At 33.4% G+C, this 16,542-nt stretch overlaps 1 protein-coding gene across 4 annotated transcripts in view; it reads right to left on the bottom strand.

Annotated features, from left to right (window-relative positions):
* LRRC7 (leucine rich repeat containing 7) overlaps nt 1–16,542 on the bottom strand; it is a 708,443-nt gene that overhangs the window by 262,375 nt on the left and 429,526 nt on the right. For all 4 annotated transcript variants that reach the window (XM_082688811.1, XM_082688814.1, XM_082688812.1 and 1 more), the window contains one exon: nt 12,753–12,831. In XM_082688811.1, the coding sequence (XP_082544937.1) occupies nt 12,753–12,831 (79 nt within the window). The remainder of the gene's footprint in view (nt 1–12,752; nt 12,832–16,542) is intronic.

Here is a 16,542-nt window from a genome sequence, read left to right as displayed (position 1 = left end):
GAAACAATTATTTGAAATATTTAAATATTTTTCACCAAAAAGATTTAACTCAATTTTCCTGGAGACTTATTAGAATATTTAAAATTTTCCTATAATTTAAACATTTTTAAATGCCTTTATCAGTGGTCTAGACACTACTATGTTCTTTTACAAAATACCCCTAAATAATGTTCAAATTTGTCTTCATCTCAAATTACAGCCTACCTCCCTCCTTGAGTTTACTGACAAAATTATTTAAAGACTTGCCTATACCCACTGCTCTTCATTACTCCTCAAGCCATTGTTTTCTGGCATCTATCCCAACTCTATTACTGAAACTGCACTCACCAAAGCCTCCAATGACCCCTTAAGTCCCAATTCCATTAACTCCATTTCATTTTGTATCCAGCACTGCCTAGTAACAGTTGTCACCAATGTTCTCTCTGTCTTGGTTTCTGGTACACCTTTTTCCTATTTCCCCACCTCCTTCTTCTGGGATACTGTGGTTTCTCTTCCTATGCCCAATCTTTTGTTATGAAAAGTTATATATCTAAAAGAGTACATGTGTATCTCACAAGCAGTACCTTGAAAGAACCTTTGAATGCCCTTCCCTAACCGCCTTATCCTATTTGTTCCTCAAATGCCTGAATGATGTTAATTATTCTGTTTTTTAGTTTTACTATACTCCACCTACTTCAATCCCTAAAGGAATGTGTGGTTTTTGCATGTTTTAAAATATTATATAAATCAAGTCACACAATGAATATTTTCCTGAAACTTACAAGTTAGTATTGAATTGTGAAATTCACCCATTTTGATGTCAATGACTGATCATCATAGTATTCCACTGTATGACTATACCACAATTTATTATTCTCCTTTTAATGAACATTACAGATGTTTTTATTTTATTATAAATGTTGTTTCTGTAAATATTTTTAAACATATGTCCTGGTGTATAAAGATTACTTAACTTATAGCCCTCATCATAAGAAATTAATGTCCCTCAGGAACAGCCCTCAACTAACGACTAAGCAAGATTATAAATACTTCAGCTCCTTCACCCATTATGTGTGCCACCACTTTGATACATGTTTTATACTGTTTCCCAGAGTTCCCCAGTGAGATTAAGGTCCAGTTGTCCATACTAATAAATAGTTGGATAACACACCCTTGATAAGAATTTCTTGAGACCATATCCTTGAGACCATATCCTAAATCTAGTGCTTACATTCTTTCTAAACACCCACTTCTGAGGAATCCAAACTAAACACAATTAATATTTCTTTACTTTGTACGAATTCTTTACACACTGTTAGGGTACTCTTCTATTGATTATTTGTTGCAAATATCTTGTTCCAGTTTGTTTTTTGAAGTTAGATTGTTTTTTATGGCTTCATAGAAGTTGTTTTCACAAATTTCCTTTAAACTGAGGTAGGATTCATGAAAATAGAAAAAGAGAAAGAAGGCAGAGGAATAATGTAGAGGTGAGAATTCACCTTAAGAGAGTAAGAGAAGATGAGTTCTGGAGAAAAATACTTTCTGTACCACAGTGTTGGGCATTAAGATTTGAGGATATCGGTAGGGGACAGGGTTTAGAGGACAGGGTTTAGAGGGTACTAAAAGCTTAACTCCAAGGTTTGAATTTTATCCTACAGAATTAAAAACAATTCTATGAGAGATTGTTGTTTTTCTCTAAGTTATCTTTTGTTGAAATATATTAGTTCATATCCTGAGAGTATAACAATTTTTATGATAATGGTCCAGATGTCCAACAGATTTCAATATACATTTAATTACTATCTTACCCTAACGTCCTTATGGTTCTTATACTCATTGGAAAGAAGGTATCATTTATGAATTTTAAAAAAGAAGATTAATACATGTAAAATGACAAGAATGTTAAAACCTTTGATCTAATAATTTACTTTAATGTGGTAGCTATTAATACATAAAAAAAGCTTTAAAATGCCAATTTCCTAGTTTTAAGGACAGTTGGAACTAGTCCAGCTTCCCTTAGTCTACTATTCTGCATATGTATGTACAGTAAATGGTATTATATAATACTACTTCTTTGATCAAAAATATATTTGTTTATTGCTGCTTCTCAGGCAAAGGCTTTTTCTTATGCTACAAGGAAATCTGGTTTCTTGTATAGAACACTTTAAGAATTTAAGAATTGGCCACACTGTACAGGCTCCAATTGTAAAATTGGACTGCTAAAAATAAGTTATATGAAAAACCAGAATGCAAAGTAAGATAGTTTTTTCAGTCTGGTAATAAACAAAGATGTGTTGACATTTTATATCAAACTTTTCTTATTTAAAAAAAAAAGATGTAGAATTAAAGTGCTTATTTATGCAATATGTTTTATTTAATACTATGTATATTTTTATTTCAATTCACTTCAACAGGAAATTATTGAATAGTTACTCTGTACTTATATTCAAAATTAGTATCTTCTTTCTCACTTTATCTACAGAATTCTACTCACAGATTTAGCAAAATTTTACCAATTCTTTTATATCAAACTGCTTATACCAAACACTGAAACCAATTGCTTTATACAAGTGTTAGGTATTTTTTATTCCAGGGATAAATTATAAATTGTTTGAAGACAATGAGTTTTTTTTTTTCAGTCCTAACTTTTATTTTAATTAATTTTTTATTTTTTATAAACATATATTTTTATCCCCAGGGGTACAGGTCTGTGAATCACTAGGTTTACACACTTCACAGCACTCACCCAAGCACATACCCTCCCCAATGTCCATAATCCCACCCCGAAGACAATGAGTTTTAAGAATGTCCTCAATGAGCTAGCACTATAGTCTAAAACACATTATTTAAAAAATAAATTTAGTAAGTATGCAAAAGAAAATCATTTCATTTATTTTTAACTTTATGGTACAATTTTGTAGCTTCTAATAAAGAAAATGGCCCCACTTATCAATATTACCATTTCTAGAGGAATTTACAAGGAGTAGTGAGGAAGATCCACCTATCTAGTAGCTATCTAACTATCTAGTAAGCTAGATAAACTTGATGAAGATGACAATCACAGGTTATCCTCCTCCAAGTTCTCCAGTGAAATCCAACATTTTACAGTAAGTTAAGGAGTTCTCAATAAGGAAATGATTTTACTATCCAAAAGTAATTGGTAAGGCTCCTGAGTGGTTCAGATGATTGGGCATCTACCTTGGGCACCAGTTGGTCGTGATCCCAGGGTCCTGGGAATGAGCCCTACATCATCACACTCCCTGTTCAGTGGGAAGCCTATTTCTCCCTCTCCCTCTACTGTTCCCCTTCTTTGTGCTCTCTTGTTGTCTTTCTGTCAAATAAATACATAAAATCTTAAAAGAAAGGAAAAGTAACTGATGGCTTTCCACATTTGACTGATCTAATAAAGAATTCAAAGAAGAAGTTCTTTATGTATATTGGCAAATAATTCACTAAAGAAACACATTCATTTTATTAATCACTTGAAGTCAAAAGGTATATTCAAACTACACAAAGAAAATATAATACAACAGACACCCATATATTGTAGTGATTGAGCATACAGGCATTGATGTTAGAAGACCTGGGTTTGAATTATAGTTCTTTCAACAGTTATCTCTGACCTTTATAAATCTTCGCAAGACTCAATTTCCTTATTTGTAAAATGATACTATTATCCACTTCCAGAGTTTCTTTAGTGATTAAATGATTATTTTTCCCATAGTAATGACAAACTCTACAAATTTTAAATGTATAAATTATAAAATTAATAATATTATAGAATATTTGGAATAAAAAGAGAAAAGAAAAATATTGCTCATAATTCTACTTTCTTAACACAACTCTCATTACCATCTCATGTATTTTAAATCTGGCTTCCAATTAAATGTTTTAACATCACTGCAAAATTGTATCATGTTTTACCCCTTTACTTTGTAATTATCTTTCAATTTTGCTGTATAATCAGAGTGACTACATTATCTATCATTCAAACTAGGACATTTTTGAGAATTAACAATGAGCTATTATTAATCATGTCACATCAAGAGGTTTAAACTGGGATGACTTGAGCAAATGGAGACATATGGTTACCCTATATATAATCTTTGTATCCATCCAGTGGGTGTGCCATAATTTATTAGCAATGTCATTATTATTATGCCTTAAAATGTCTCATATTTTCAAAATGTATCTTTTAATTTAAATCAAAATCAAATGTTTTTTTCAGAATTGGTGAATGGATCTCAGGAATTTCAATGCTATCTTCATGTGTTTCTATCTGTAAAAGGGTATGTAGATAATGTTTACCTACTTTATGAGGTTGTCGTAAAGATGAAAATGAGATAATGCATCTCAAAGTCTGAGACAAGATAGGCTCTCAGTAAATGCTGGCTCATGCTTTTCTCATTAAGTAGTTGTTTTCAATTTTATTATGATAATTTTCACTAATGACTTAGTTAAGGCATTCAGACTACAATAAAGTTCACATCTAAAACTAAAGCTAAGATGATAATACTCAGCACTATATCTATTATATAGAAGTCTACAAAGTAGTAAGTCATGAAGACTTATTTTGTCTTTGTAGACTACTTTGTAGACCTCTTAAGTCAAAGAAAATGAAGAGAAAAGCAAAAAAAAAAATGAAACACAAATATGGTTTTTTTGAAAAGAGCAATTAAATTGACAAATCTCTAGTCAGACTGATCAAGCAAAAAAAAAAAAGAAAAAAAAAAAGAAAATAGACACAAATTGTGGATGCTAGGAATGAAAGAGAGAGCACCATTGGAGAACACACAGATGTTAAAGGGTTGATAAAAGAACACTATAAAAAAAATTTGATGCCAGAACATTTGAAAATTATGAAGTGTACAAATTCTTGAAAATGACAGCTATCAAAGTTCACTCAAGAAAAAAGTTAATTCGAATAACCCTTCTGTTATTATGGAAATTGAATTAAAAACTTTCAAGAGAAGTCCAGGCTTGAGGGCTGCATTGGCAAATTCTACCCATACTTAAGGAGAAAATAATTCCAATTCTATACAAACTCTTATAGAAAATAGAAGGGAATGTCTCCCAACTATTTCTATGAGATTAGTTTTATTTTGTTACCAAAACCAGGCAAAGAAATTACAAGAAAAGAAATTTCAGACTAGTATGCTTCATGAATATAGACAGGAAAATCCTTTACAAAATATTAGCATATCATTAATTAATTTATTAAAAAATAATAGCCATTAATTTATTTTAAAAAGTAATACTTCTTGATCAAGTAGTGTTTATTCCTGGAATGCAAATTTGGATTAACATGAAAAAAACATTCAGTGTTATTCACCATATCATTATACTGAAAAAGAAAAACAAACAAACAGCATATCATCACGTCACTAGATGTTTGGGGAAAAAAAGAGCTTTGACAAAATTCAATATGTCAAATTAATAATAAAAGTTTCAGCAAACCAGATATCAAAGACATGGTGGATAGATTCCAAGGTGGCCTCTATGACTCTCACTTCCTGATGTTCATGACCTTGTATGATTTTCCTTTAAGTGTGAAAAGACTTCTGATTTACTTCTAATCAATGGAGTATGGAAAATATGAGATGTCACTCTCATAACTATATTACACAATACTGTCTTACTAGAATATTAACTCTACTCAGCTGCTGACATTAAAGAAGAAAGCTGCCACATTGTGAACTGCTTATGGAGAAGTCAACAAGGCTGGGAACTGTACCAACCTCTAGGATCCAAGTGTGGCCTTGAGCTAGGAGGCACCAAAAAGCTGGGCTCTCAACTGTATAATAGCAACTAAATGAATCTGCCAATAATCTCAGTTAAATTGAAAGTATATTCTGAAAAACAACTGAAAAAACAACAAGTAACAATCATATGTAATGGTGAAAGATTCAGTGCTTTCTCCCTAAGTTGGGAAAAAGGCAATGTCTCTTTTAACCTCTTCTATTCAGCATTGTACAGGAGGTCCTATCCAAGACAATAAAGAAAGAAAAGGAAATAAATAAAAGACACACAGATTGAAATGATGAAAAAAAAAAAAACCCCAAACCTGTTGACATTCAGAGGTGACATGATAGTCTACATAGGAAATCACCCCAAATCTAAAAAAATCTACTAAAATTAGTGAATTTAGTGAGATTGCAGAATATAGAGTCCATAAAGAAAAACTGGTTATATTTCTATATACTGACAATAAACAATTGAATAATGGAACAATCTTTTGCAATTGCACAAAAAAATGAAATATTTGGAATAATTTGAATCATATAAAAGATTCATATGTTCAAATCTACAAGGCATTGATAAAAGAAATTTTATTTTAAAATTTTTATTATAACTATTATTTTTTAAAGATTTCTACTTATTTAGTTGACAGAGAGCATAAGTAAGGCAGAGCAGCAGGCAGGGGAAGAGGGAGAAGCAGGCTCCCCACCTAGCAGAGAGGTGGAACAGAAAGCCTGACCTGAGGCGCAAACCCAGGACCCCAGGATCACGACCCAAGCTGAAGGCAGATGTCTAACCTACAGAGCCACACAGACACCCTGATAAAAGAAATTTTAAAATATCCAAGTAACTATAGAGATATACTATTCTCAGGAATAGGACTATTCAATATTTTTGAGATGTTAATTGTGCTCAAATTGATTTATAGATTCAATATAATTGCTATTAAAATTCCAGAATGATTTATTATTTTTGTAGATATTATCAAGCTGATTATAAAATTTATATGAAAAAGCAAAAGGTATAGATAGCCCAGGTAATTTTGATAAAGAAGAATAAAGTGCAAGGACTCACACTTCTTGATTGTATGAATTACCATAAAGCTATAGTAATATAGTAATAGTAGACAGTATGGAACTAATATAAGAACAGGCATATAGATTAATGTACAAAATGGGCAATTCAGAAATAGATCCAAACACTTGTGATCAATTGATTTACATAAAATAATACTCAGGTAATTTTATGAAGAAAGGATAATTTTTTCAACAAAAGGTAATGGTATAAATGGATAGCCAAATGCAAATAAACAAGCTAGCAAACAAGCCAGGGGGAGAGGCAGAGAAGAGAAGAACCAGTTTACTCTAGGCTGAGGACTGAGACTGATGCAGGGCTTGAACCTACCACCCTGAGATCATTACCTGAGCTGAAATCAAGAACCTGATGCTCAAGAGACTGAGCCACCTAGGCACCTCTAAAAATTAGCTTTAAATAGATCATAGACCTAAGTGTAAAGCCTAAGTTCCAGAGGAAAGCATAGAGAAAAATCTTTAAGACTATGAATTTAGCAAAGATCACTTATACAGGAAGAAGAAGCATAAACCAATATAATAATTTATGAATAGCTCTTCAACAAAATTAAAATCTTCCTCTTGGAAGTCACTGTTTTAAAAATAGAAGATAAGTCAGAGAATAGGAGTAATTATTTGCATACAAATAAAGGACATTTAGCCAGAATATATAAAGAATTTTTTTAAAGATTATTTATTTATTTGTGAGAGAACACAAACAGGGAGGAGGGACAGAGGGGAAAGGAGAAGCAGATTCCCCCACCGATCAGGGAGCCCAGTTGGGGGCTCAATTCACTTGATCCCAGGACCCCGGGATCATGATCTGAGCTGAAGGTAGAGGCTTAACCAACTGAGCCACCCAGGCATTCCTAAAACTCTTATAATTCAAAAATAATAAGGTAAAATAATAAAAATGAACAAGAGATGGGGGCACCTGGGTGGTGAAGCTGGTTAGGCATCTGAGTCTTAGTTTGCTTTCAGGTCATGATCGTGGAGTCATGAGATGAACCCTGTGTCAGGCTCCTTGTTGAGCATGGAGTTTGCTTGAGACCCTCCCTCTCCTTTTGCCCCTCCCTCTGGGTGTACACTCTAAAATAAATAAAATTAATTTAAAAAAAATGAAAACGAGACTTGAACATTTACTAAAAATGCAATAAAAATTGTAAATAAATACATGATAATGAAAACACGTTACCTGGATATTAAAGATGTAAATTAAAACCACAGTAAAATGCCACAATGAGGTACAACATCTGTTAGTGTGGGTGAAAATAGAAAACAACAACAACAACAATAAAAACCTGATAGCACCAAATTCTTTTTTTCTTTTTTAAGAATTTATTTATTCATTTGACAGAGAGCACAAGCAAGGGGAACAACAGAGGGAGTAGGAGAAGTAGACTTCCCAATGAACAGGGAGCCAGACTTGGGGCTCAATCTCAGGATCTCAGGATCACAACCTGAGTCGAAGGTAGACCCTGAACCAACTGAACCACCCAGGTCCCCTGATAATACCAAAATCTGACAAAGATGAGGAACAACAGAAACTCTAATAAATTTCTGATGGGAAAGACAATGGGACAGCTGTTTTTGAATAGGGTTTGGAAATTTCTTATAGGGTTAGACATATACACACTGTACTACCCAGTATACCACTCCTAAGGTTTTACCCAATAGAAAACATATGCTGATCAATGTGATAGAACAAATTAATAAGAGAAGAGAGAAGAACCACATGGTCCTCTCAATTGATGCAGAAAAAGCATTTGACAAAATCCAGCATCCGTTCCTGAATAAAACATTTCTAAGTATAGGGATAGAGGGAATATTCCTGAACTTCATAAAATCTGTCTATGAAAGACCCACAGCAAATATCATCCTGAATGGGAAAAAGCTTTCAGCCTTCCCTTTGAGATCAGGAACATGACAAGGATGTCCACTCTCACCACTCTTGTTCAACATAGTGTTAGAAGTCCTAGAAACAGCAATCAGAAAACAAAGAGAAATAAAAGGTATCCAAATTGGCAATGAAGAAGTCAAACTCTCTCTCTTCGCAGATGACATGATTCTTTATATGGAAAACCCAAAAGACTCCACCCCCAAACTACTAGAACTCATACAGCAATTCAGCAACGTGGCAGGATACAAAGTCAATGTACAGAAATCAGTGGCTTTCTTATACACTAACAATGAAAATACAGAAAGGGAAATTAGAGAATCGATTCCTTTTACTATAGCACCAAGAACCATAAGATACCTGGGAATAAACCTAACCAAAGAGGTAAAGGAACTAACTGTACTCGAGGAACTACAGAACACTCATGAAAGAAATTGAAGAAGGCACAAAAAGATGAAAGACCATTCCATGCTCTTGGATTGGAAGAATAAACATTGTTAAAATGTCTATACTGCCTAGAGCAATCTATACTTTTAATGCCATTCTGATAAAAATTCCACTAGTATTTTTCAAAGAGCTGGAGCAAATAATCCAAAAAATTGTATGGAATCAGAAAAGACCTCGAATTGATAAAGAAATGTTGAAAAACAAAAATAAAACTGGGGGCATCATGTTACCTGATTTCAAGCTTTATTACAAAGCTGTGATCATCAAGACAGCATGGTACTGGCATAAAAAGAGACACATAGACCAGTGGAACAGAGTAGAGAGCCCAGATATGCACCCTCAACTCTATGGTCAAATAATCTTCGACAAAACAGGAAAAAATATACAGTGGAAAAAAGACAATCTCTTCAATAAATGGTGCTGGGAAAACTGGACAGCTATATGTAGAAGAATGAAACTTGACCATTCTCTTACACCATACACAAAGATAAACTCAAAATGGATAAAAGACCTCAATGTGAGATAGGAATCCATCAGAATCCTAGAGGAGAACATAGGCAGTAACCTCTTCAATATCAGCCACAGCAACTTTTTTCAAGATATGTCTCCAAAGGCAAAGGAAACAAAAGCGAAGATGAACTTTTAGGACTTCATCAAGATCAAAAGCTTCTGCACAGCAAAGGAAATAGTCAACAAAACAAAGAGGTAACCCACGGAATGGGAGAAGGTATTTGCAAATGACAGTACAGACAAAAGGTTGATATCCAGGATCTATAAAGAACTCCTCAAACTCAACACACACAAAACAGACAATCGTATAAAAAAAAATGGGCAGAAGATATGAACAGACACTTCTCCAATGAAGACATACAAATGGCTATCAGACACATGAAAAAATGTTTATCATCACTAGCCATCAGGGAGATTCAAATTAAAACCATATTGAGATACCACCTTACACCAGTTAGAATGGCCAAAATTAGCAAGACAGGAAACAACATGTGTTGGAGAGGATATGGAGAAAGGGGAATTCTCTTACACTGTTGGGAATGCAAGTTGGTACAGCCACTTTGGAAAACAGTGTGGAGATTCCTCAAGAAATTAAAAATAGAGCTTCCCTATGACCCTGCAATTGCACTACTGGGTATTTACCCCAAAGGTACAGATGGAGTGAAAAGAAGGGCCATCTGTACCCCAATGTTTAGAGCAGCAATGGCCACGGTCGCCAAACTGTGGAAAAAACCAAGATGCCCTTCAACGGACAAATGGATAAGGAAGATGTGGTCCGTATACACTATGGAGTATTATGCCTCTATCAAAAGGATGAATACCCAACTTTTGTAGCAACATGGACGGGACTGGAAGAGATTATGCTGAGTGATATCAGTCAAGCAGAGAGAGTCAATTATCATATGGTTTCACTTATTTGTGGAGCATAACAAATATCATGGAGGACAGGGGAGTTAGAGAGGAGAAGGGAGTTAAGGGAAATTGGAAGGGGAAGTGAACCATGAGAGACTATGGACTCTGAAAAACAATCTGGGGGTTTTGAAGGGGCGGGGGGTGGGAGGTTGGGGGAACCAGGTGGTGGGCATTAAGAGAGGGCACAGATTACATGGAGCACTGGGTGTGGTGCAAAAACAATGAATACTGTTACGTTGAAAGAAATAAATTAAAAAAAATATGCTGACACAAACATCCTAAATGTCTATCAACTGATGAATAGATAAATAACTTATAGTATTTCTATACAATGGAATATTACCTAGAAATAAAAAGGAATGTAATACCACTTCTTCAACCAATGTGGATAAATCTCAAAATCACTGTGTTAAGTGAAAGAAGTTGGACACAACAGGATGATATTATTTATATGACATTTGGAAAAGCCAAAATCATAGAAATTAGAGAAATGGATGATTGAGCTGAGGGAACTTTTTGGGGAGATGGAAATAGTCTCTATCTTATTATAGTTGTGGTACACAACTGTATACATTTGTCAAAATTCACTAAGCCATATAGGTAAAAGGTAAATTTTACTATATACGAATTATATCTTAAAAACCCTTTAAAATTAGTATACAACTTAAATTGACTTTTTGTAATTTTTTATGAATTCCCAAACTACTTAATGCTTTTAATGTTAGACATTTTTTAATGAAACAAGTCATATTCATCTTTTAAAAAGCCAAAATATGGAAGGAGTTTAGAGATACAGCCACTAAAACTATAGTTTTGAAAAAGAATTCATTATCTGTCCTGGATTATGACTTCAGTCAAGCATATAGCTGTGGTCTTTATGTGAAAAGCTAGCAATGTCTATTTGTTGAGAGGACTGCATTCTAGATTAAGAGTTTTGGAAAATTCTTTTCACAATTTTTTTTTCTCTTCAATAATCTACTTTTGAGGTAGAAAATTTGTTCCCTTTCAAACACATTTTATTTCTTGATGTTCCACACTTTCTACCAAAGGCCATACGTTATTTTACAAACAATTCACTCTAAAGACCTCCATCTAAACTTTTATCTCCTTTTATAATCTGTTCCTAGTCTCACCTACAGCCTCTTCTCATGACCCTTAAAGAAACCATCCTCATTACTCCCTCTTCTCAACTATGTTGATGAAAAAATTTCCCTTCAAATTCCCTTTGATAAACTTCCTTTGTTCTTCTAAAAGACACTACTCATTAAATGCCTTTCCAGTGGGCTTCAGTTTCTCCCAGTCTCCCCAATTTAATATAAACCGATGACCTAAGTTTTTTCTCAAATCCTACTGTCAGTTTTTGTATAATTATAATGTCAGTCTTACTGAGCCTCATTATCTGCATCCCAATACCACTGATTTGCTTCAGCCTCTCCCAGATATTGCTGCTACTGTCCTTCCAGGTTTTATGTTCACTGCTATTGTTAAGTAAATTTAACTTACAAATTCATGACTTTGCCATTCACTCTGTTTTTTCTTGACCTATTTGATTGCACAGTGCACACTATGCCTATGACATAACCATAATTTACCAACATTGATTGATTCATGTTGGGTCTCATCTTCCCATGCCATTTCTCTACTAACAGATCATAAGCCACAAATGCCCCATTTCTGATCATAGCATCTTTACCATCCAAGTCGCGATTCTGTTTTCCTCATAGAACTGTGTTTTTGCTCTTTTCTGAACACAGATAGTCTCTTTTACTGGTCATAATTCATTTTTCAGCTAGAATTACATGATCAGCTATTTTCATGCACTTATCAATATCTCAAACTCTTGTACTCTCTTGAACTTTCATTAGATCCTTGATGTTAATTTTCCACCGTGATCATAACTAATAACAGTTTCTTTCATTTCAATGCTCTTTCATGGAATGTTGCCTGAGAACCAAAGGTGATGACATAGATTACTTCAAAGTAATGCAATCCTGTGCCAATTAGGCCTTCATCATTATTCAGCAGTGCTTTTAATCATCTTTTATTAAACTATTTTGATTATTTTCCTCATCATTCTATTAAATTGAATTTTAAATGAATCATTTAAAATTCATTTATTATGTGAAGTTCCTTTATCTGTGTACATTATTATCCAATGGAAACATAAATACAAGTAAAATATAAACACTCATACTCACTTAGAAATAGGATTGACACTGGCTTCAATAATTGTTAAACACTTACAACACTTAATGTTTTCTGGAAATTCTTGTACACCTAAAATTTAAAGAAAAAAAAAAAGCACATGAAAATGTCCCAGCAAAAACTCTTTAAACTATAGTTCTAATATTAAGAACAATTAATCAAAACTATGAACACAGTATAGATATCAATAAACCTTTAGGATAATCATTTAATTAAGCATAATAATGTAATAATATATTAGTGTTACATGATATATACACTTTAAATATACACTTTAAAATAAATTTTAATTTAAATAGTATTTTATCACAGTAATAAGAAATTGGATATAAAATTGAAGACAATTGTATATTTGGCATGAGATGGATCTTGGCTCTATACAAATTTAAAGCAATAAAAATAAGTATTTGGTCAGTAAGTGCTGCTACTAGGGGAAGGGGATATCAGATATAAAGAAATCAGAAAATAATTTTTTTCTTTTATTTTATAAGATGGGAAGATTGAAACATATGTGTGAGAAATATCTAAGGATATATCACAAAAAAACCAACAGATTCCCAAATTACTGTGGGTCTCTAACAAATTTTATGCAAGTCTTCCTTGTTGGCTGCATAGAGTGTTGTTCTGCATCTGCCTGAAAGAGTGAAGAGGTGAGCAGCTCATCTTGGGTCCTCTCTGGAGTGTCTGAGATAACCAGTCTGGCTCAGCGCCCTTGGAGAACTGCTCATCTGCTGTCAAAGTTTTGCTGTAGGCTATGTGATAGAAAACCATAGGTCTTTCTACAAAACTAGAAATCAGCAAGCCACAAACCTAGCCCAATAAATGTGAAGGTCAGAGAAATAAAAGATGTGGAGGATATTCCAACTGATATAAGTGAATCAATACAGTGGGCCCTAAAAAAGAAGAGAAGGCAGAAATATGAAGCTATTCTTATATGCCTGCAGTACTATGTGCTCTAAATTTTTGAAATGATTATTAAGGGTGTAAAAAATTTCCATAAGGTACTAGTCTTATTCACTGCTTCATATTTGACAAAAAGATAAGGAACATTTTGCAGTAGGTTTCTGTGGAATGTTTTAATGATAGATACACAAGAAAGAAAACCCTCCCATTGACCTAGACAACCATGTCCACAAAACCTTGAAGTGCAGTGAAGCAGTAGGAGGATGGTCAAACCAAGGTGGGTCACTTACCTACTGCAAATGATAGATATAAAAGATTACATGGGGATGTTTCTCATGCTTTTTCTCCCTACAAATTGAATGGGAAAAGCCAATTTTCTTTTTTAGAAAGACCATAATACCTAAAGATACCTTCATTAACTAGACTTTAACAAAATGGCAAAGAAGTCAATAATTCAATCCTTGAGATGTCCTCAACATTTTCCTTTAGTATTTATATTTACTTTGGATATCAACAACTAAGCGGGGAATAAGACTTCATTTACCCTTTAGCTTTTGCTGTTTGGTCACCAATTTGTGCTCATTGCATACTGGAGAACCTGGTGTCTTATCTCTACAGGTGCTTGCCTTGGGATAAATTTTCCTTAAATTATGTGTAAACCAAGACATAGAAATAGAAGCAAATTTAAAAATGATTTTAAGAAAAACACTGTAATTCTTTATCTTCTACTGAAAATGGAATTCCCTGTTGTGGTGAAAATACTACTAAATTACTTGTTTAAAAAAACTTTTATTAGTTGTTTGCAGTTCCAACTTAAAGTTTTTCAAAGAAGATTCTATTGAATTAAGGTGGAATCCCAACTTCACACTTACTGGCTTGGTAATCTAATGCAAGTCATTTAAATGTTCAATGTCTCAGTTTCCTACTCTGAAAATTGGTGATTATACAAATGGTTTCAAAGAGAGTTGTGAAAAGAACAGGGAGACAAAGCAGATTAAGTAATTGGCACAAAGTGCTTCATAAATGTTATCTATAATTATTAGAAATACAGTTGACCCTTGAACAGCACGGATTTGAACTGCAAATGTCCCCTTATCTATGGATTTTTTTCAATAGATATATGCAGTACCATAAATGTATTTTCTTTCTTAACATTTCTTTTCTCTCACCTATGTAGTTGTAAGAATACAGTATTAATATATTTAACACACAAAATATGTGTTAATCAGCTGTGTGTTTTTGATAAGGCTTCTAGTCAACAGTAGGCCATTAGTAGTTAAGTTTTGGGAGAGTATAAAGTTATATGTGACTTTTTGAGGGTGCAGGGGAATGGCCCCGCTTAACTCCAGTGCTAGTCAAGGGCTGCAGTAAATAGAAGTAGATTGTCTCAGTCAAGAAAGGAACCAAATACCCAAATGACCTGGCTTAAGGTACTACATCTATAAAATTTATCCACCTAAGAGAACAAAGCAAATAAATAGGAATTAGTATGCTTAATGACTATTCTAATATCTAATTAACATATCTTTGAGATAAATGCTCTAAAACTTTTTCAGGGGAACTTTACTATATGTACTATTATATGGGCCATAAGGTTTAGGAAAAGTTCTAGAGCATATCTTTAACTCATAGTTCAATCTAAACATGAAGAGGTAGTTTAGCAAAGAGTTAAATGCACAGATTGGAAGCATGACTGTATCTCAGTGCTGTTACTTAACTAGCCCTATAATCTCATGTGATATAATATTTGAGCATCACATATTCATTTCTTGTCTAATTCACAGGGTTGATCTGCGTATTAGATGGTAGAAAGGTAAAGCAATTAGTATCATGTCTGGCACTTGAAAGTACCTAATATATATTGGATAAAATTCATGTATTAATATGCCACAGTATAAAATAATTTAATTTTCTTAATAATCTTATGAGGAAGATATATTAGGCAATATTGTTTTAATTTTATGGATGAAGAACCATACATTAACAAAGATTAGGTAACATATAAATACCTAAAGGTGTTTATAGATGAGAATGGATATAGGAAGGGATTAATTCAATTTTTTAACACTACATCTTTTATTCTTTTTTATTTCATTATGTTCCTTCCTATTAAAATTAAGATAGATTTGGTTATAGAATCCACACCTTTATTAACAAGTCTTTGTGGCTGATCTGTCTGGTCCTCTGAAACACAATGTTTTCTATTTTAAAAAAAAGTTTATGTTTGTAACTAACACACACACACACACACACACACACACACAATTTTCTACCACGAACTTTGTTTTGATTTTCAAATGCATTCATCCAGAAATAGAGGGATACGTATCCTCCACTTTAACAATATACCTATTTCAACCATTTTTACTTGTGATAACTCTAGGAAATGAGGAGGTCAAGCATTTGTAGACCATTACAATTCAAGTTCTATTCCCTGGTTTTCAGTTGAGACAACACATAAACTTTCTAACACAGCCTGTGAGGAACTCTCTTCCAAGGGTATTAAGAGTTTACTTTCCCAACTCCCTGAAGGTTTAAGCTCATTATATTTAGACTAGATTCAAATCTTGGCTGAAAAACCAATGAGAACTGTGCTATATATATATAAATATATAATTACATGACAAAGTATAGTCAAAATGGTGTATTTAGATTTTAGATTTTAAAAGACTAGATTCACAAGAAATGGGCAGAAGACATGAACAGACATTTTTGCAAAGAAGGCATCCAGATGGCCCACAGACACATGAAAAAGTGCTCCATATCACTCGGCATCAGGGAAATACAAATCAAAACCATAATGAGATATCACCTCACACCAGTCAGAATGGCTAAAATTAACAAGTCAGGAAATGACAGATGCTGGTGAGGATGTGGAGA

Source organism: Mustela nivalis, assembly GCF_964662115.1.
Source record: "Mustela nivalis genome assembly, chromosome: 10".
NCBI lineage: Eukaryota > Metazoa > Chordata > Mammalia > Carnivora > Mustelidae > Mustela > Mustela nivalis.
Note: the sequence above shows the minus strand (reverse complement) of the source record. Positions and strands in the feature narration are given on the sequence as shown.